This window comes from Neopsephotus bourkii, unplaced genomic scaffold, assembly GCF_033783945.1.
Source record: "Neopsephotus bourkii isolate Nb327-2 ecotype Australia unplaced genomic scaffold, CSIRO-AGI_Nbou_v1 NB_673, whole genome shotgun sequence".
In the NCBI taxonomy this organism is placed as follows: Eukaryota; Metazoa; Chordata; class Aves; order Psittaciformes; family Psittacidae; genus Neopsephotus; species Neopsephotus bourkii.
Window position 1 is genome coordinate 1,264,674 of NW_026901172.1, and position 23,003 is coordinate 1,287,676.

General features: G+C 40.4%; 1 protein-coding gene across 1 annotated transcript; it reads right to left on the reverse strand.

Moving 5' to 3' along the window:
- Window positions 1–2,672: 2,672 nt before the first annotated feature.
- On the reverse strand, window positions 2,673–10,262 carry LOC133212267 (E3 ubiquitin-protein ligase RNF170-like; the record flags this gene model as incomplete). Its single annotated transcript, XM_061353469.1, has 4 exons — window positions 2,673–3,106; window positions 4,154–4,264; window positions 4,728–4,801; window positions 10,124–10,262. Coding segments are annotated over 4 exons (630 nt in total), but the record flags the coding sequence as incomplete, so codon positions are not given.
- Window positions 10,263–23,003: the final 12,741 nt, after the last annotated feature.

Genomic DNA, 23,003 nt, shown 5'->3' on the forward strand with positions numbered 1-23,003 from the left:
GCACTGGTGTTTTCTGTCAATAACCTCTGCACTTCAGGACAAGGAATATTCATTTGCCCCAGTCAGAGGAGACCAGACAACCAGCTGCGGGCACCCCAGTGCTGTATTCAGACTGGCCACAAGCAGGAACAGCACAAGGAACACCATAACTGATTTGGATGGACTCAAATCGCTGCCCTTTGCCATGTTTTTCAGAGGTAACTACACCTGGCACCACACACGGTCCTTTTAATTTCACTGTCTGCTCCAGCTCAGACCTGAACACGAATTCCATTGGAAAGCTCTGTTTGGTTTTGTAATTTTTACTTCTTCGGCGGCTGATATTTGAGAATCACTTTTGCAGCTGTGCACTCTTGCTCTCTCTGGGTTTTTTCAGTTCCCTGCTCTCTTTTTTTCTGTCTCCATTCTTACAGCACAGTCCTTTTGCTGTCAGTACTTGGTGCCATCATGTCTTTTGTGAGTCCCTCGCCCTCTGTGTGCAGTGTTCGCTGTGCTGATGTCAAACAGCCCATTGCTGACACTGAAAGATGAGGTTAAGTGGACACAGTTGCTGAAAGTATGTTCCCAATGTAGATGCATTCCTGCCATCGTGCCACCTGCCTTGCAGGAGTCAGCCATGAAACAGCACAGCTCTCCCTGTCCGTCCTCAACACGTTGCTCCAGCCAGACCCGGTCACCAGCTCTGAGCTGGACACAGGAGGTACAGGGAATGCAGAGGGAGAGAGAAAGGGGTTTTCTTCCTTTGGTTTGCAATTGTCAGTGCTCAGAAACCTTCCTGGCTGCCTGCTGGCCAAATCCAGTCAACAAAAAGGTTTTTATTTGTTCCCAAGTGGTTTTGAAGGTGGCCCTGGATAGTTAACTGTGCTGTGGAAGGAGAGTCTGGATACTCTGGTTGTATACAGAAAAAATGTTTCACCTTTGACAGTACAAACTGTTTTGATCTTGCAAGAGCCAAACACTGCCAGTGCCATTGGTGAAGTGCTCTCAGAAATTCTTTTTCTCTCTGCCATTTGTCTGTAGCTTCTTAATAACAGATCCTATTCTGTTTGAAAAGCAAAGCCAGGATCCCCAGCTGAAGGAGAAGGTTAAGAAGCAAGGGGGGACAGAACAGAAGAGCATGTTCAGATCAACAACTATGCTATAGGTCACTCAGGAGAACCCTTCCTTTCTTCAAATTGCCACCCTCTTGGTGAGCCTGCATTGTGCAAGAGAAACAACCTATGGTCCGTTTCCACAGAGTCAGTATTCCTGTAGATGGGCTCCAGCTTCATGCACTCAGCTTGATAGAAATTCCATTCTGTAGTATTGGCATAGGCTGTAATTCCCAGTTAAATACAAACAGAAGTTACACAATAACAAAACTACACTTAGAGAACTTGGAAAATAAGTTTCGGGGTTGCTTTTTTTATGTTGGTAGTCAGCACTCAAAAACATCTGGTAATTTTTTTAAAGAAACAATGCACTTCCTGCCTTGTAGTTCGTGGAAAAGCAATTGTTGCCATTTCCAAAGTACCCATTGTTAAAAGAAACAGCTTTACAAGTTCAGGGACATAATTAAAGACAATGAAAGTTGATGGGAATAAAATTAAGAAACATCATAACAAAAAGGGTATAACAAGCAAGAAAACGACTGCAACATAATGGTGTATCATAGCTTACAAGTCAAAAGCACAGTGAAACATGTCAGCTGAAACTACAGAGAAGGAGCAAGCAGTTGGAGACCAGTGTATTGTGAACAATAAATATTCATAAATTTTAATGCATTTATTTTAATATACAATTCATACATAAAACAAAGTTCACTGACTCCAAACACATAGCAAATGTACAGATTGTACAGGGACAGATGTGTAGGGGGGCTGGCACTGCACCAACCTTTTTAACTCTGCAGCTCAACACACACAGACATGCACACACACACACCCTCCAACTTCAGCAACCTTTCCATAACCTTCCTCCTATTTATATCATAGAATCATCATCAGATCAGCCTTGACCTCTCTGGCTGAACTGGCATAAGACTTACAAGGCAATCACAAGGAGTGTATGAAGTCTAGAAAGGAAACAAGTGGTCATGCTGATGTTGTTGAAGCTCAGAGGTACAGAGTTCAAAAGGAAGCGATGTACCTTGCATAGGCTTATATGAAAAAGAGATTTGTTCACATTCCTTGCATGACTTTTTAATGCTTTTCTCCCCTTGTAATACCTCTACTTCATAGATGCATTTGTGTTCCAAGCCAGTGTTAATACCTGTTCCGTATTATCCATTTTAAAATCAGGGCTATTCTCATTGCAGAGCTGTAAGAAATCTGTATCCCTGTGGATGTGTGATCACCTGTGATAACACAGAGCACTAATACAAGATTCTGTAGTGATACTATCTAACATTCCTTGTGTTATACAAGCCTTATTAGCAAATTACACAGTTTGCTAAATATTCAAATTAAGATTTTATTCGAATGGAGCCAAGATGTAAAATGTTAAAGCTCAAGAGTTCTAAAACTCTTCAACTGCAAGTTGTTTGGCACTGTAATTTTAAGCTTTGTTCGTAGCTTTAGGCATTTTCAACTCAGGCACTTTGTATGAAGGTAAGTTAAAGAAAAATTAGCATGAAAGAGTTCAGCAAGTATCCAGAGGAAAACTTGTTTTCTAAGTGCTTGCGCATTGCCATGCCAAGTATTGCTGAGTCCTGCTTCAGCCTTTGTCAGAGGCAGAATGACAAATCTATCATCTTCTGCCCCAAATCAGAAACCTGTCACTGCTTGGTGAACTTTGATCAAGGAATCCAAGTTTGAGTCAGTCAGGCCTCTGACAGCATGCTCTGAGCTGCAGACCTCGCCATACTCACCCCATTAGGTGCAATTTGCTGACATATGTTTATCATGCAAATTAAAAGAAGGGAAACAACCACCATGTCATCAGCGGTTCCAAGTGTCCTACAGAGAGGCCCAGGCTTCATGTCAAATGGGGAAGACAAGCATATGATAGTTCCAAAGGAGCAAACAGCAACTCGCAGGAAAAAAAGCCAAACCAGAACACCCCAGGTGAAGATTCCTCGCAAGGCAAGAGTCAGGAATAAGGGCATGTCATAAAGGTAATCTGCAAACTAAATATTCAGATTAATTACATTAATTTGCATTCTGATGCATGCAGGTCTTTCAGTTCAGTGTCTCTCTCAAGCACTTTTAAAGGTCTCTTGAACACAGAAGCTTTCTGTGCTGTCCAAATCTCCCTATGCTGTTTGATTACTCTGCCCCGTTTCTGAGAGGAATCCCCACTGCCCCCACAAGAAAGTATTGTGCTTGACACTGAACCTGTTTGGAAACTGGGTCTTAATTCCTGTGCTGAGTATATGCCTGTATTTAAAATCTGGCATCAAGTGCAGGCTATGAGTGCTTGAAAATGAGACCTCAAGTCTTGCCTTGGTATGGGCAGGAACTATAGGACTGAGTGATTATTCCTCATTAATGTTAGTTTGTTGGGTTGAAAGATAATACTCCTATCCACAGTGCTTACTTTAGTCTGTAGATTGAAACAGACTCCACAGCCCTTTCAGGCCCCGTGATCTTTCAGGAAGATTTGTTTTGATGATATTTTACACCCTCACTTGTGACTTCCACCCTCATCTTTCACTTCATTTCCACTGCCTATCACATCTCTGTACCAGCTGGGATTCCAGCTTTAAGCAAGTGCAGAGCCAGTGTGGGCTATTTGAATTTGGAAATACCTTGGGAAAAAAACCCAGCAGCTTTCTAAGCTGGAATCTGATTTGAAATTTTAGAGGCAAATTAAAATCCTGGAGTTCAAATCTGAGTTCATATTTGAAAGTTCCAGCCTGACCATCTCTAGTTCTGCTTTGCTTCCTGTATGTCATCCTACACGGCTTTCTCCTCTCTGCCAGGACAATCGGAGGAGGATTCCTCTGAGCTAGGAACTCCAAGAAGCATATTCACTAGAAGGTGCTGGACCCAGCAGTGGATGGTAACACTTCCACTATGGCATTGCCAATACGTGCAAAAAAGGTAATTCACATCATGATACAAACTAGTTTTCATTGCTAGGTTTCTTTCAATCCTCTACGTGTTATGCAGTACTGACAAAGTAAATTTATAGTAGACTTATAAATAGACAAAGTAGATTTATAAATACTTACAGGTCGAGGTTGCCCTGAGAAACGCTTGTTGTAATCTCTGATGTCATGTACAATTTGTTTACTTGGCTTATCATGTTTCTTTTCACAAGAGATGCTATCCAGAAGAACCACCTTCATAAGAAAAAGGTCAGCATTAGCACAGTGTATGTGAATATCCAGTATAAAGGACAATGTTCTGTAGTGCTGATGTCTCCAGAGTCTCTCTTTCACAACTGGATTTTTGTCCAGCTCTGTCAGTTCCACAATAGCAAGAACATTTTCCATTTGCAGCCTGCATCCAACCTTCCAGTACAACAGGCAGGCTCTGACCAGGGTCACACGAGATTGGGAACTTCCATATTGCTTTTTCTGGTATGTTATCCCAGAGACTCAACAAAATATACAGAAGTAAAATGCTGGAGGTCTGTTTAATATTTTAGAGTTGCCTGATGGGGCATGTGTCAAATGCAGGGTCATTCAAGTCTAAATGGGGTTTGAAATGCCACGGAAAATCAGAGAATAAATAAAGTTGATCTTAAGAGCTCAAGGATTGTCATTTTGTACGTATCATAATGCAGATAGAGGTAAGTCTTACCTTTTGTCTGCAGAGAGGGCAGGTTATTGCTGCTAACCAGGGACCGTGTTTCCAGTAGGTGATCAGACAGGAACCTACCAACAAAAAGGAAATCAAGATACATGAAATATATTTGAGGATATGTAATGTTTACAGGAGGTTATCAGAATTAATAAACCCTCTTTCTACAACTAATTGTGAAAATGAATGTAATTTTATTTTCATTTCATAATTAATTCATAACACTTAATTTCAATATGTGGTTTTACTCTGCAAAGTGGCTGCGTAAAAATGGAGCCTTAGCTCTTCCACACTGGTATATGCAAAGATACAGGGACATCCCAAGAAAAACTTTGATTCATTTTTTTCTCCTGTGGATAGGGTCTTAATCTGAAAGCTCCCTGGATTGCAGTTTGAAGCAGTCAGGAACACAGGTACCCTTCAGAGTGCAGTGATGGGCAAAAGCAGTGCAGGTACGCAGAGACTGAGTTCCTCCAGAGCCATATGGTTTTTAATGGCTGTGAGGGCCAGTTACCCCAAATAAGCAGTCAGGGCACAGCCTGGTAATGCAGCCTCCCTGTTGCACAAGAAATCTGGAGAGGAACTTTTTACAAAGGCCTGGAGGGACAGGACAAAGGGAATGGCTTGAACCTGCCCGAGGGGAGACTGAGCTGAGCTCTTAGGCAGAAGCTCTTCCCTGTGAGGGTGCTGAGGCGCTGGCACAGGGTGCCCAGAGGAGCTGGGGCTGCCCCATCCCTGGCAGTGCTCAAGGCCAGGTTGGGCACAGGGGCTTGGAGCAAGCTGCTCCAGTGGAAGGTATCCCTGTCTGTGGCAGGGGGCTGGAACTGGATGAGCTTTAAGGTCTCTTCCAACCCAAACCATTCTAGAATTCTATGATTCTATGATGATACATCTTGGTGATGAAGTACCATACATGGGGCTATTTTGCCTGTTTGTCCCCTGTTATCACATTTCAGCTCTGACCCTCCTAGAACTGCGTATCTCTGAAAGTGAGTTGCTCTATTCTTTTTGATTCCTCTAACCCAGACAACTGCTAATTTCCAGATGCAACCTGCTGGGGTCTCAGGTGTGCAAAAGGGGCAGAACCTGAGGACAGCGCGATTAGACTGCATGTACGGCTGACAGCAGAGGTTGACATATGTGAATGTCAGTGCTGGCAATAACAGCAAAAACAGCAAAGCATAAATAGCATCTAATCAGAAGCAGCCCAGCTTGACTTTCAGCTCCCGGGCACAGTGTGCAGTGTGACAGGTCAGGGAAAAAATCTCTCAGCATTGAAACTGATCAAATTTGACAAGGACCCCCGTGAGAACAGAAGCAGAATGCTGCACTGCCATTTTGATGGAATTGTTTTGTTGAATTGAACAATGCTCTTTGTTCTTCAGAATATCCAGGAAGTAGTTTCTTGTACTCCGTGTCCTAACAAGAAGTCTTTAGGAGCCCTCAGTGCAGGGTTTTTCTGCACCCAGACTTGTTTTGTCTGTTGTCACTGAAAAGGAGAATGCTGGAGAAACCATTTTTGAAATCAAGTGTAAAACTGTTCATGCTGCCATCAGTTATATCTTCTGTACTAGGACTGAGGATGTTAAATTTGGCCCAAAGATGTTTTTTTATAAACCTTGCTCTGACTTGTGCTTTTAACTTTCATTTTCATCTGAGTGCAGGGCTTTTCTTTCTGACTCTTGTATTTTGTTTGCACATACAGCGCTGTTGGCTGAGCCTGTAGCTGTGTTTATAGCTAAATCCTCGTGTGGTATGTATAAAAGAAGTCTGGCAGCAGCTTCCAGCTTTCACTCCACTATTGGCATTTGACAAGGATCACACCTGATTTCAGGAACCACTTTGACCTGCTGGGTCCAGATCCTGTGTCATCATCCACACGGCTGTAGTGCTGCACCTGTGTTCAGTCCCAGTGATAGCAGTGCTGAGAGATCCCATAGTTCTTCAAGGGCTTCCAGAAAAGACCCCTGTGCCCTCTGAACACAGGCTGAGAGAGCTGGGCTTGTTTTGCCTCCAGAAGAGGCTGCTTCCAGAAGACATTATAACAGTCTTCCACTACCTAAAGGGGGCCTAAATGAAATCTGGAGAGGGGCTGTTTACAAGGGCCTGGAGGGACAGGACAAGGGGAATGGCTTTAACCTGGCAGAAGGGAGATTGAGCTGAGCTCTTAGGCAGAAGCTCTTCCTGTGAGGGTGCTGAGGCACTGGCACAGGGTGCCCAGAGAAGCTGGGGCTGCCCCATCCCTGGCAGTGTTCAAGGGGTTGGACAGGGTTTGGAGCAAGCTGCTCTAGTGGAAGATGTCCCTGCATGTGGCAGGGGTTGGAACTGGATGAGCTTTAAGGTCCCTTCCAACCCAAACCATTTTAAGGTTCTATGATTTTCTGAAAGTAAAATTTGCTGCATGCAGAATCCTCTGCTGAGTAGAACAGGAAGGGAAGGACTCCTCTGAAGTTGACCTATTTGTGCTTTGGTGCATTTTTCATAAACTAGACAAAATCCCGATTCAATGTAGGCTGCTGCACGGCCTTGTGAGGGAGGCTGGAGGTTTCTCTAAAATACCTCTGTGGTTATTGTTAATTAGAAAAAAATAATATTGCTCAAGGATCACTTTTCAGTTGAACTTCCTGAACATATGGTTCAAACTGAAGCTGAAAAGGAAAACTCCAGGACAAACTGTATGAATTACTACTAATAATAAAATCAGACATTTTTTATAAGTCCACATTAATCTTGTTTAAAAGCTTTGGGTTGACCACATTTTTTAAATAAAACTTTTAGCAGAGTGGAATTTATTAAGAGAGCTCAGCAGTGCCTTAGCTCTGGTCCACAGGGCATCAAGAAAAGTTTTATTACTGACTTCAGTCACACCAGACTTAGATCTACACAGAATGGTTTTGATAAGCCCAATGTAAAATTTTATTGGTTTAAGACATGAAAACCAGACATGTTATAGAGGCCGCTCCTACTATATAAACATCGTCCTAATATATAATGCAGTGCACTGGAGTTGATGCTTGAGAGCATAAGTGATGGTGTACTTGAGGAAGTAAAGCCTGGCTAAGTATACACAGCTAACAATAACAATATATTCCAAGCTTGTATATGGCAATTCTCCTCTGTAGATCTCAAAATCAAGTCAAAATCAAGTCTGTATCATTTTGTCATATTCACAGATGGAAAAGGGAAAATTAACCAGGCCAGAAAAGAGGGAAGTTTATGATCTTTGTTGTTAATGTTTGTCTTTGTACTTGAAACTGTACTACTGTGACATTATTTGAAACATGTTTTGAGGCCATATGCTTACTGTTTGTCTTGGAGTGAGTTACATTCAAAGCATCCTTTTCCTGTATGTTATAAAACAGTGTTATAAAAACATGAAACAACTTCAAATATTAAATGGTGTCACTCACGAGGGAGATGAGCCCTACATAGTGTCCCTAGCTGTTGGTGATGCACTGATCTGTTGTGTTTTCAGAGGATGGAGAGAGTGGCAGTGGTGATGAGAAGATGGGCTGTATGAGCATCATTTCAATCTAGAGAAAAATGACACTTCCTAAAGATAAAAATGTGCTTTTATTGCACTAGACACCAACAACACAGCCCCTTGTTTTCATTTATGCTGATGTCTTTTTATAACATTCTTATATGGTTAAAAAAAAAGTGTAGATCGCTTGTAACTATAATTTGCACTTGCTCTGAGTCTCTGTAAAATGCCAGAGCAGTAGAAAGAAGCTTTATGATTCTGAGCAGTGTCTCCTGATGTGTCTTGCTCTTGCAGTATCAGACAGTACTGCCTCCAGCTGCCTGCCTTCCCTTCTGCCAGACATTGCTGATGTGCTGCACAATAGCCCTGAAAAACCTCCTGAGGCAGCTTCAGCCTCATCATATCCCAGCCCTGCTGTGAGGATGAGGGGATATAGAAAGGAACCTGATAAGCAGCTGGGGCAGGAAGGTTGTAAACTTCACCTGTAAGTTCACTGGACGATGTATCTCAAAGGTATGAGAGGAGCAGTGTTCACTCCAAGTGTGCTGGTGGCCTTATCCTGCTGCCTTTCAAAGCAGAAGCAAAGCATTGGCTCTAACAGTGCAGAATGTGAGCCTTAAAAATCCTGAAATCCCCTTTATAAATGCAATTATGAACAACTCCCTCCAGTATTCCATGCTTCATCCTTGCTTTCCCTTTGAAAAATGATTTAAATTTTGTAATCCTAACCATATGGTTTAGCAGCCTCAAAGGCAGCATTTAGCAGACACATTTAGCTAGAGAATTCTGGGTTTACTTAGATTATCCAGTGACTAGAGATGCACTGGGAAGGACAGGGCAGTGGGCAGCCTCAGCAGAAGGACCCTGTGAATTTGGATCTGTCTGTTTTCTGTTAAGCCAGATCCTGGGCTGGAATACCCAGTTACTGAGCATGCATCGTGATGAGATGTCTTTGAACCCACATTTACATAATATGGTCATGAGATTTTAAGATTACTTAAAAATCAATTAAAAAGTTAAAAGTTGTTTTATACATGACTAGAAACTCACTTTTTGAATTGTTTAATATGTAACTTCCACTATTTTTCATTATGTTTAGAAAGCTTTTACAGGACCACAAGCCAGTGTAATGATGCCACATTGCTCTAGACCATTCCTTTATTTTACACAATTGTTTCTCGCGGGAAGCAAGTTTGGAACAGAATCAGACCTAAGCCTAGCACATCAATTTTCACCAATAAACACAATCAGAATTAATTTTATGGGCTAGCTAGATTTTTAGGCTGTTGATTAAAAAGACAAGCTGTCTTCCCAGAAGTGAGTTCATGCTTGGAGGTAAGACTTTGTTACATCTTGACCTATCTATCTCAGTTATACAGTGTGTGATTATTAGACTGTTGAGTTTTCTAACTGTGGTGTTTTTAATTTGTTTGTTTGGCGGTTTTGTATAGCTGAGTACAAATTGTGTGATTTTGTGGTGCGTTTTACCCATTCCATGAGTTTGTGTTGTAATTTAACAGTATCCTGTTCAGGTAGGGTACAAGGAAGAAGTTCTTTACTGTGAGGGTGGTGAGGCACAGGAAGAGGTTGCACAAAGAAGTGGTGAATGCTCCATCCCTGGTAGTGTTCAAGGCCAGGATGGATGGGGCCTTGGGTAACATGGTCTAATGTGAGTTGTCCCTGTCCATGGCAGGGGGTTGGAACTGGATGATCTTAAGGTTCTTTCCAACCCAAACCATTCTGTGATTCTGTGTAAAAATGGGACTTCTCCTGCTTCTAATGAGAGCACTTACATTATTAGTTCCAGGGAGAATGGCTTGGTCCTGGTTCTTAGTAGGACATGAGATTTCTGTAAGAACTGCCTGATTTTGTAGCCCGGTTGAGCACTGCACCATCGGTCCAGGAAACTTACCACAGAATAGATGTCCACAGTTGGTTTCTACTGGGAGAGTAGCTGTCTGAAGACAGATGGGGCAGCTGAAGTCACTGTGATTACAAGGTTGCCAAATTTGGAGGGATTCCTGGAAAAGAAATAGTACAGAATCTTCAGTAAATTAGTATTTTGATTGACATATTCAGTTCATTAATAGTAATTTATTATGATTAGCAGAGAGTCACAGAAACTAAGTATAGATTTCATGCATAAGTGAGCATTACCATTTTTCTTCCTCCTTTGCACTTATGTCTATCACTTAAATATACTGAAAGAAAGTTCAGTGTGTTCTTCGCCTTCCTTGGGTGGCAGAATGATATTCTTAGTTCATACCACAGGCTACATAGCAAAAAGACTCCTAAAGTAATTACTTCCAATCAATCCTTTTGTTTGCTTAGCTGAGCCTATAATTAGGAGTCGTATTGAGCTTTGTTTCTAGAGAGGGAAGGTGAGAATTCTGTAAGTCTGAGAAATTATGAAATGGCATTTTGAAATCCAAAGTGTATGATCATATATCTGGAGGGAAAAGCTGAAGTATGTATGTTGGTCTTCCAGTCTTTGCTCCTAAATCATTGCCTGTAAGCAGTAAAAACCTGTTTGGCAATATGTTCATCCTTGGCAGGATTGTTTGATACAATGAGAGGTAAAATAGCTGTTCTTACTTGACATTGATTCTTTACCACATTGGAAGTTTTTTGCTACCTTTATTATGATGCATTAGCCAGCTTGTAATGGCTGACAGACCTGCCAGAGCCATCTTAGCACACGACAGACACACTTAAATTTGACTGTATGTTCAATTGCCATAACCACAGTAAGATCAGTCTTTAAAGAAAATGTAGTACAGTGTGGTTAATGCCCTTTCTTTCTTGAAATAAAGTGATTTCAATGTTTCTATCAATCCCAGAAGCAGAGAGAGCAACTTCTGAAATTGGGAGGGAGCTTCCAAATAAGTTCCTTGCCTTTAGGGTAGAGTCTTGAAGGTTATTGAAGGTTCTCCACTGCCTACACATGCTTAGCAAGGTTCAAAAGGAGATGGGATCAATGCCAGTTATGTTTTGTATGGTGATCAAAAAATGATGAAGTTCACATGGTCTTAATGTGGTCTTAATGACCACAGAGGTCCAGTACTATATGGAATGGGTCTTATTTTTCAATTACTGAAGTAAGGCATTCAGATGAGGAGATGGCATACTTACAGATTACGGCATTGCTGTATACATGCTTTCCCTTGTTGATCAGTTTGGCCTGCTTATTTGTTTTCCAAATACCTGGTTGGCACTTGCCTATATGACAGATCAATGAGTGCACTTCCAGGTATCTGACCTATTTATAGAAGTTTTTATAAATAGAAAACTGAATAGAATCTATATTTTGCATGTAATCATTCCAAGAAAGAAGAGAAGGGTCATTGTGTAGGTCTGCCAAATGAGTGTTCAGGAACTCAGATCTCTTGCCAGAGCCATGCCTAAAACTGTGAGTTAAAATTAGCAATTTTAAATCAGCACCTTTAATACCAGTCTTTCCTTCCTGTAATGAGGATCTGAAGGTTCCAAAACAATGTGCCACAACTACTGGAAAAAAGTCTTTCTCCTTTGCTGCTTGTTAACATATGAATGTATTTGTTTCTGATTCTCAACTGAAATATTTCAGATGCTGAAGAAATTTGCACTGTTTTCAGATTTTCCCCTCTATGCACTGATAAGATTATCTTCTGCTGAGAAACCAACCCCACACTAGCCCAGTAAAGCTGTGATGACTGAGTAAGAATAACTACAACACAGCAATGATCGGATTCAAGTCCAGTACACTGACAGGTGAAGTCCAGGTAAGCAGGTTTTAACACAATGCTCCCTAAAATTCATATGGCACACCATATGCCTATATTTTGACTTCCCATGCAGTACTGATGGCATATTTGCAGGTTCAGAAGAGGATTATTTCAACTCATGCAAGCTGTAATAGTTTTCGTCAGCTGAGGAACTGCCCCAGAGCAGTTGTCTTTATAAACACTGCATCCATGACATAAGCTGATTAGGTATCTCCTCCTTATTTTTGCAAAGTAATAACACATTTCTTTAGCTTTGTCTCATACATGAAAGGGAATGGAATGTGTTTCTGATTATGCAATAGATAGGGAGTCAAGGGAAACCCAGCATTCCCAGACCATAACTGATGGAAACTTTGAGAAGCTCTTTTGCCCTTTGCAACCTCAAGAAGTTGAAACCACTCATGTATTTTGTATTAGAATGTGTTGTACAATAATTAACTTACTATATGGCTCCTAGGGGACAGATGATTAGTCATTTGTTTCCAGATGACTCATCTTCTGCTGACTTACATGAGCAAGTCTGCAGAAACAGAGTTTGTGCTGTTCCGAAAATGGGAAAACTGAATATTGCTGTGTTGCCATTTGATAGCAGCTCTGGCTGCTGAGGTAAGCTACCATGTGAAGCATCAGCTGGGTGCAGGTTCCTGCTGAGACCTTGAAAATGCTCAAGCTCTGAGAGTTAGGACTATGAATTAGAGCAAAGAACCAGGAAATGACCCTGTATTAACAGCATAGAGCTAGGCAGTTCTTTACACATACAGTTAAGCAGTGGACATTCTTAGGGATGCTAGAAATTTTCAAGAGGTACAGAGCATCAAATACTATTAAATGCAAAGGTAATACCTCTGACTGAGGAAGATCCTGAAGCATCAATTGCTAAAGAATGAAAGAGTATTCTGCAGAAGCATCATTCATTTTTCTTTATTCTTCTGTAGGCATCCATTGCTGCAGAGCAGGCAAGCTGACTTTTGCGTGACGTGGTATAGTCATTATAGAGCATTTGGGGGAAAAAGATGCTTGGGGTCACCTTCAGCAGAGATATGAGTGGCCTAGTCTTGTCCTGAGTAGATAGGCTTGGAAAAACATGCCAAATCTTTCATTTATTTCTAATAGATTATGCGCACATAATAAAATCTCTAATTTATTGAGTCCAAGCACTCAAACTGGTGTTCAAGCTGGCTTTAGCCTGGTTTCCAGGGGACCGCCCAGCTGGATCTGATAGAATCAGAAGACAGATGATATCTGACATAGCTATAAGTGTGCCAGAATTAATTTACTCCTTCCAAATTCTTGAGCCAGCCTTTGAACATTTGAACTAGCAGATTGAATTAGAGACTGAAGTAGAGATCATGGCAGTTAGTATTTTGTGTCATAAGGCTTTGAGTTTTACATGGCATTAAAGAGTCTTAACAAAATGAAATATTTAGGGTGACTTTGCCTAAAACAACAGATTTTTAAGGAGCTTCCTTTCATATGGTAGTTTTACATGTTATTACAAACAGCACAATTAAATTTGCCATTACTGGTAACATTAGGAAGTTCTTCCCTGTGGGGGTGCTGAGGCGCTGGCACAGGGTGCCCAGAGAAGCTGTGGCTGCCCCATCCCTGGCAGTGTTCAAGGCCAGGCTGGACACAGGAGCTTGGAGCAAGCTGCTCTAGTGGAAGGTGTCCCTGCCCGTGGCAGGGGTTTGGAACTGGGTGAGCTTTAAGGTCCCTTCCACACAAACTGTTCTATGGTTCCATGTTTTTAGGCCAGAAACTTTGAGAGTGCCCATAAAAACTATTATTTCATAATAGGATACTGATACTGTAAAGCAGCTTTGATGAATCAAAAGTGGACAAAGGAAGTAAGTTTCTAGGGAGCATATGGAAATCAGGCTTCTCTGCCAGAAACATCTCTGCTATGGGAGATGTGGGGTGAACTTGCACCATTTGTCACCAGAAGCATCATATTTTAGTAACTTGATTAGCTGCAAATTAGGTCATGCCACAAATACAGGATTCATGCTGATCACACTGGTGAGGTTTGCAATGAGTCTGTTCACAAGTCTGTGACACAGAGGGAAGCTGAAGAATCCCTCATACTTCACAACCACAGAACTCCCATTGTGTTATATTAAGATACTCAAGATTTTCCATACAATTTTCTTAGTATCATTTTTAACACCTAATGTTAGTCTAAGGTTTATCCAATAAGGATGCTAGAGAGGGACTCTTCATTAGGGATTGCAGTGATAGAACAAGCGGTAACAGGTTAAAACTTAAACAGGGGAAGTTTAGATTGGATATAAGGAGGAAGTTCTTTACTGTAAGGGTGGTGAGGCTCTGGAATGGGTTGCCCAGGGAAGTTGTGAATGCTTCATTTCTGGTGGTGTTCAAGGCCAGGTTGGACAGAGCCTTGGGTGACATGCCTTAATGTGAGGTGTCCCTGCCCATGCCAGGGGGGTTGGAACTGGATGATCTTAAGGTCCTTTCCAACCCTAACTATTCTAAGATTCTATGATTTATCTTTAAAAACCCTAAAATACTGGTGTTTGTTATCCAAATATTATAGAATCATAGAATATTCTTGGAATCATGCCACAGCCAGAATGGGAGGGTACAGCATGTAGTCCAGTAGAAATCAATCTACTTCATTTGGAGGAAGCGAAAAAAACCCCAACCAAACCCAATCAAAACCAAACCCCAATGTTCAGGGGTAAGTTATTCTGACAAACACGCTTCAAATCCAAAGATCTAGAGAAACCCTTAAATTATGCCACCTCAAATTTTAAGTAAGAAGTGCCACAATACCTATCTTTTGGGTATCTCCCCACCATGAATTCCCTAGTGCAGAGTTAGACTCCTGAGCACCTTATACAGCAAAGAGAGAAACTGAGATATGTGAGAATTGTCCCTAAATCACCTGGCCAATTACTAGAGACATCTACCAGGAGCCAACAGTAAAATGGCTTATGTCCCAGCTCTCACTATTTGCAAGGTGGTGAACAACACCACGGTGTTGTAAAGCTGATGGCCGCATCTTCTCAAGTGCACAGGAGTATTCTTTGAAAGAACTGGGCAGGGATTAGCATTTTCAAGGAGTGGAAGTGGTCACCTTTGAATAATACTCAGTGCTGAAAGCCTTAGAATTCCATAGGGCATGCTGGTGTAATGCTTTTACTGACCAAAGAGATTCAACCCCCATGTCTAGTATGGACACCACTGGAGTTTTCACTAGACTATGCACCTAAATTAGATAATGGACATAAAGCTACTCTATGTAAAAGCAGTGAGGGAAAATTACTCCTCTACTTTCACAAACTAGCAAGATGATAGTAAGTTGAATGTATTGCGACACACATGCTTCTATATGATAGAAACAGCTTTTGACAACTTACATTAAGATTACAGGGGTTGCAATGGATGATGATGTACAGCTTCATGTCACATTTTAAATCTGCTGGTTGGCAGTGACCATGGAAGTTTACGTGTTTATTTTTAAACTCGGTTTTAAGATCTAAAATCAGGTCCTTACTCTTACATCCCTTCCTCAGTAAGCACCACAGGTTTGGGGATCAGATGTGCAAAATACTTCTCCATGTAGGTACCTCATCAGAGGCCAGGCTTTTGAGCTGTTCAAGCCTAGAAGTTCCCTGTGTGACAGTCAGACTTTTGAGAAAGAGATCTTTTCCAATCTGGATACATCTTTTGGCTTAAAATGAAAGCTGAGCATATCAGAAAATAATTCTAGTGGAAGTCTGCAAAATCAAGCCTATTATATTAAAGCACAGCCATTACATTTGATACATTTTTAATACTTGCATGCAAAAGAAAGGTGTGAAGTAGTGATCAGATTGTTGATTATAAAGCCAGAAGCTGCTGGTTATAAACCTTTTTCTCTCTGGCTCAGCTCAGCTCACAGCATCTTTCAGTTGTACCTCAAGGAAATTTAGAGCATCAGTGATGAGTCCATTCTCATCAACATGTTTCAAGAGAAGGAATTAGAGTTTAAAAAGCACTTGGCAGATTCAAGTGCTAACAAACAAATTATTGTTTTTCCATGAGCATGTGCTATTGTTTAGAAGTAAAATAGACCTTGCTTTGAGGATTAAATTTGTTAGGAAGGCATGATACTGTGTGACCTCATGGTCAGATTTCTTTGATAAGTGAGCAGCTGCTCCCAGTCTCAAATGCAAAACAAATTCAGATGATCAGGGAGGATACACTGGACAGCTCATTATCTGACATATTTGATATTTAACTAATCACAAGAGAAAGAAAAATATGATGTAACTGAAAGGGAAGAATTGATTCATGTAATTTTTCCAAAAGTAATCTAATGATTGAAAGTGTAAATTAATACTTCAATTTTCTGTTTATGATAATACTAAAGAACACTTCCTACCGTGTTTCAGAAGACCTGCATAAAGTTGGGCTTACCATTCCTCTTCCAGAAATGATTGAGAGGTGCTGAGTAAGTTACATCAGCTGACAGTGTTGGGGTGGAATCATTCAGTAAGGCCAGCTATGCATCTTTGTCAATTATTAACTTGGTTGCCCAATGGCAAGGGTATGACAGGTCTTCTAAATCATGGTTGTAAAAGAAACTATGGGTTTTCTATTTCCTCCTAGAATAAAGCAAATCTGCCTCAAAATGCAGAGGAGTCCTGAGGAAAACAACCAACAGCTCTGCCTTTCTAAGCTGTCTATGTAAGTCTTCTCCCCAAAGATGTTTAATTTAAAAGATACCTGAGCCTAATAAAAAAATTGCATTACTATTTTTAAATATTAACTTGATCAAGGGCACACTACAGATATTTTGATCATCTGAGAGAGTAGCAGCTTATCAGTGCTGTTGTGAAACAGGCTTAAAACTTGCCAGACACTTGTGATCCTTTGGAATTGCATAACTGCATAATCAGATAGTGTCCATCTATCGAGTAAAGTGAAGAATTTAAGCAGAAAGTGTAGCATGCTAAAATAATTTTAACTGAGGGGCATATATACTTCATAGGGTACTTATTCTTTGTGATGCTTTATGGTCATTAAGAAAGGCTTGTTTTCCGTAAAGATATTCTCCAATTTAATGCAGCAAAATTAGTAAGGAAACCTGTTCAGGTTTTGTGCAGTGTTAACCACCCTGATCCTGGTTGAACAATGCCTGATTTTCAGCCCTCAGGTAACACATAACCTCTTATGAAGGGGTGAAGTGGGAGTCAGTAATACTGGAATAGAAATACACTTACAGAACAAAAATAATGCCCCTGGCATTCCTGCTGAAGCGCTGATAAGTTAAACAAAGCACTTTTCAAAGCCTAATAACCGGATGGGATTTGTAGCATAAACAAGGCTCCTTGTTAGTCACCAGTCCCCAGGGCATCTTCCTCACTTTGTTACAGATAAATTGGCAACAAATGAAATAGTGTGTGTGATTTCCTGCCCTGGGTATGCATGCATGCTCGCATGCCAGTGTGATAGCTGTCATTTATTATTTATCCAAGTATGTATACAAATCTACAGTATGATTTAATTACTTATTGAAGGTGCCAGACTGACAGATGCAGAAGCTGGAGCCGTTTCGTTATCCGGAGAACTGACACAGTGGAAGGAAGCAGTAGCATCCTCTTCAGGCTGTTCTAATACAACACTTCACCCTGATGGACTCCCTAAATATGTGAGCATAGCTCCTGCTCTCCAGCGTTTTCCCAGCTACTCTGCTCAACATGTTAAATTCATAAAGGCTGCTAACAAAGATGTCAGTTTTTCCTGTGATTTTTTTTTAGACAGTAATGTTTATACACTGGAAAATGGGTTTGAACACATTCAATCTATTTCAGCGAGGCCACCAAGCATTTGATTAGTACTAAAAAAAGGATGTGAATGGTTTTAATACAGAGGCAAAACCCTTCAAACTAAATAATAGCAGAAAGATTACAGACATTTTTGTAAAGGTGAAATGACCCAGATTCCTTCTACTTGCCAGGGGCTACTTGCCAGGGGCTGCAGGTGTAGTGCTGTGACGCTTTTGCAGTCACTTACCTACCAGACATAATAATCTTGGAAACTGGCTGCTAAATTCTGCATTGTTTCAATAAGCAGGGTTTTGGTTCCATTTTTATGTCCCTCTAAACCTACTATTGCTTGGCTACCACTAGAGTTCAAAGCACTTCCCCTGGCCCCCAGGCACAGCTAGATGCAGGGCAGCAAGGAATCTGCGCTCTTCTTGCACTTTCATCAGCATCCAGTCTTTAACTGGGAACCTGAGATATTATTAGGCTTGACTCATTGAATTTGACCATACCTGTTTGAGAAAGATTGTTAAATAATAGCAAGGTTCCCTTCACATATCTCCATAATATTTTGAGAAGGATAACAGACAGAATAAAATCTCTTAAACATCTATGAATCTATATGTAAAATCAGTAAAAACATGACTGTCTAAGGCCTGATATTCCTATTGACCTTTTTTGGTCCCAGTTCATGCTGAAAGTTGCAATCCTGGATCCATTTTGTCCAACTGTAGGTTGGGCTTTTTGGGTGCTAGGTCTTTTATTGAGGCCTTAAAGCACAACTACAGTGTAAATAATAATAATGTTTACTGATAACAAGTGTGTCATTTTGGCTTTGAAGTTGAAGCTGACGAATACTTATTTGGGCTTGAGTTATTTTGCATAGTTGAATAGTCCCATCAAAGCCAACAGGTCTGCTCATGCCAACCACTTGTATTATTTCATTATTAATTCCCAATTTTACAAATCAGGTTTCTTATTTTACTCCACAAAATCCTACATAACCAAAAATTGCGGTTGAGAAGTAAAAGATGAGATTGAGAAGTATGAAGATGTGAAATCACATTTCCTGGCAGTGTTCTGGAATACAGCCTCTCTAATGGCATCTGACACAAACCAGGGTTTTTTAACTGAGATGGAGGTTTGCAGTCTCAGTGTGTCCCAGCTGTGACCTAATTCCATCCTGGGATGTAAGAGTGCTGGCTGCTGGATACATAGGCAGGCTTCCCAGTGTTCCGCTGAAATAAAGAGCTAAGTGATCTGAACTGCTGTGAACCTGGTTCCTATGCAAAAGCAAAACATGTCAGACCAGCTGTCAGTGAAGAGCATCAGGAAAGCAAGAGAGGAATATCTCTAAATGGACACATAAGTTGAATGGTTAGTGGAAACAGACAATTGTAACTTTTACCTCCAAAAATGATCAAGTGCAAAATGTACTTTTGTTAAAAATACATATAAAAATAATTGTAACCTCCCTGGCACTGCTTGGAGAGAGTGAGCTGTTGAAAAGGGGCTCCACCTCCCTGCTGCAGGAGTTGGCTTTCACTCTTTGGAATATTCTGTATCAAGAGAACCTTAAAATATGGAGCGGGGAGAATAAAATTCAGACAAACTGCAGTTTACTTTCAAAGAAAAAAAAGGAAAAATTATGTTAATATAAAAATAATGGGAAATCTGAACTCAGTTTTGCATGCTAACTTCCTTATTTAATACATAAATGTTGTGGTGAGTATCAGGATAATTCATCTTATGCTCTCCATACCTTCAGCTTGCCTACTCTGTTTAGCTATGGTGGGATTTTAGACATTTCTGTGTTATTTAATAGCAAGTGATAGCTCTGACATTTTCACCTATGTTTCTATTTCTGAACATAGACTTTCTTCAACCAGAGAATACTATTTAAGTCCTACATTACTAGAATCATAGAATCAATGAGGTTGGTAACATGTCTTCTAGTAATTTTTCACACTAACATACAGATGTTGAGAAAAGAATGCTTTTATAACTTAGCTGTTAATTTTCCACTTAAAAATAATGAACAAGTTATGACCATTTTAGTCAGTGAATCTTCTATACTGATGATGTTTTGATTAATAAGATAATGGTATAAAACAGATACAATGAAACATAAGCTGTGAAAACTATTTTGTATTTAGAGAGATATTAGTAGAATTAGTTTCTCTGTGCAAGATTACATGCCAGTGCTCTGGCACAGAATCAATATAAAGGGATTATTTCTTTTTAGAAATTAAGTTTGGATTTCCCTGATCCTGAATAAAAACCCCATGCTCATGAGCTTACTCAAGATGTAAGCCCAGACTGTGGTGAAAACTGGAGATGTTTGGTGTTCAGTATTAAATAAGGATATTTTCAGGATCAGAATCTACAAACCAAATGGTCTTTTGGGGACACAAATCCATGTGCCAAACCAGTGCGTTAGTGGTGAGAACACTGCCCTGCCTGTGCAACGCTCCTCTGGAAACAGGATTTGAAAATGTGTGTTTGTGGCAACTCCACCTCTGTCACAGTTCATATTCCACTAGTGAATTTTTTGTTATGGGCACCAACTGAAATTGTATCTGAGAAATTTAATACATGTGAACTTGTAAAGCCAGGAGCTGCTACCATGACAGTGCAAAGAGATCTGTTACGTCAATTCATGTCAACTAGCTAACAGTGGAATTGCCAAAGCCTGCTATCACTTGTGACCTTGTTTGCTGAAAAAAGGATGAGTATTAAAATAGAAGGGCAGAGATCTGCGAGAAAGTAAACAAAAAGCTAGAAATAGAAAAGCACAGGTAGGAAATCGATACTGCTAGAGAAACAACCAAGGCAGCGAGAGAGCATGTGAGGAGGGAAGGTTGCAGTGACAAAGTGGGGTCTGGTTGAGGAAAAATGGTGTCGTAGAGGTGTAAATATTTTACCCTGCTTGAGTCACTGTGCATAAAAGTTCCTGATTCTGAGATGTTTTCCTGAGATAATCGAGGAAGATCGTTCCTTAAAGATGTTAATCATTCATCTCCTGCTGTATGAAGCCAGAAAGTACAGTTACAAAGATCTGGCCATAGTCTATTTTGTAAGTGTAGGTGGATGGCTTCCTGCCTCTGATCTGCTTTGTTTCCAGTATAGCTTATTATGGAATTTAATGAGATATCACAACTTTTAGCTCTGTGACATTATTTCCATCTTTTCTCTATCCTCCCTTTCCTCCTCCTCCCCATCCCCAATGGGAATTGCATTCTCCTAAAGCAAAGATAACCCATCATTCTCTGCATTCATCTCCTAGTTCTTTAAAAAGTGACCTGGTAGGGTAGTTCTCATGTAGTCTGTCTTGTCTTTTCCCTTTTCACAGTGCAAAGTGAATTTCCTTTCCCCAGGAGAATTTAGATACAGTGGCCTGGTCAGAAAAACTCACATATATAATATAAAAATAAGCCACATCTCTACAGAGCCTGTGACTCCAGAGTACAAAGGCAAGTAACAACTGCTTCAAATCAGGTGCATGCACCTTCTTTGTCCACTCAGCTCCTTTCCCCTTCTTTCTCTAAGAAAAGATCCCACAAGGGTTTCTTTATTTGCCTTAGACATAAGATTAACGGGAATCCTATTGCAATTTAGTGTTCTCTGTGATAAAATGGAATTTGCAGAGCTCATGTTAGTAATACTATTAAAGTGACAATTTTCAGTTTATCAATGCCTAACTCACTGGCATATGATAAACCTTAACTAATATTTGTAAAAGCACTTGCTATTTTTTTCTGGAACTACTATAATATACTAAATATTATTATTCTGTGAAACAGGTGTAGATGCCTTTGTGCTCTATATACACACTTGCCAGTCCAAGTCATCATAGTTTTAATGACTATTTCTTACCATCATTAAGTCTCTGGGGATGAAAGAAAATGTTCCTTGAGTTAAGATGTGCTAAGAAAAGCATACAGAAGGGCATAAATGCCTCAGGAATTCCAGGAATCCCACTGGCTTAAACAATCCCTTATTAAAAGCAAGTTTTCTCATAGTTGAATGAGCTCCAGGAAGGGCCTCAAGTGATGAAAGTATTTCTATATAATGTGAAAATACGTGAAAGATGCTTATTCCATGTGAAAATATTTCTACCTTTCAGAAAAGCCTGAATACAAGACTCCTTCAATGAATACACTCTCATAGAAATTATTAGGTTTTGGAATTAATATACAAAATATATAGAATTTGTACTATTTTGATAGTGAATAGATTATAATGACTTTCATCTCCTATAACAGCCACACAAAATATTTCAAGAGGATTTTATAAAATAGATACTTCTGTTACATAGTGGAAAATTCTACATTCATCACCATGACATTGCTCCCATTTCTCTCAGGGTATCACTGACCTGGAAAGTCCATACACCATTTTCAGAGAAAAAGCAATGGGATCTCCTTCAAACACATCACAGCACAGTAGTCAGTTCTGTTGGCTCATTGTGCAATACAAATATGCCCTACATACCCTGTACCTTCCTACTCCCCTCACCTAAAACACCAATATTGGTACCTCCTGCCCTCACCAAAAATCATACAAGAGCCTGGATGAGAAACACTGTGAAACAGTCAGCTACCCCCGGTAGTATTTCAGGCATCAGGACTGTCTCTTTTTATGCTTTCTGGTTTTACCCTTTCTTTCTACCTCCTTGAGCTGTTTTTCTCAGAGGTGAGAGGTAACCAGTATCAGGTGCCCAAACAGCTTCTTTTCAGATTATGCTAAAGTCTCCATGTCTCAACCACTCCCTGCCTTGACAGTTACTACTCTTGTAAAATGCAATTCTTGGCGAGATTGGAAAACAATAATGAAGTTAAGCTGTGTCAGTCCCCATCTGTCCCTGTTTTTACAACCCAAAGAAGTGAGGAACAGATTGGCATGACTCTCACAGCTGCCACAGGTCTCTTGGGTAACTTTCCAGGGAGCAGTCAGGCCTTGGGGTGCTGCAGCAGTCACAAGACTGTGAGTGTTGACTGCCAGTGACCTGCTGGTTTTGAAAGCCTCATCTGACTTCTGTGCAATCAGGAAACACAAACCTGCATGAGACCAGCAAGGTACTGATAACCCTCTGCCAGTCAAATAATATGAGTTCACATGAGAGGTTTTTTTCTTTATGATTTTTAGGTATTCAGTTATGGTGAATAATGTCCTACATTTGCCACGTTTGGAGAATAATCACATAGCCAATGCCTTTTTCATGAAAATACAACTTCCAATCCACACAGAGCTTGAT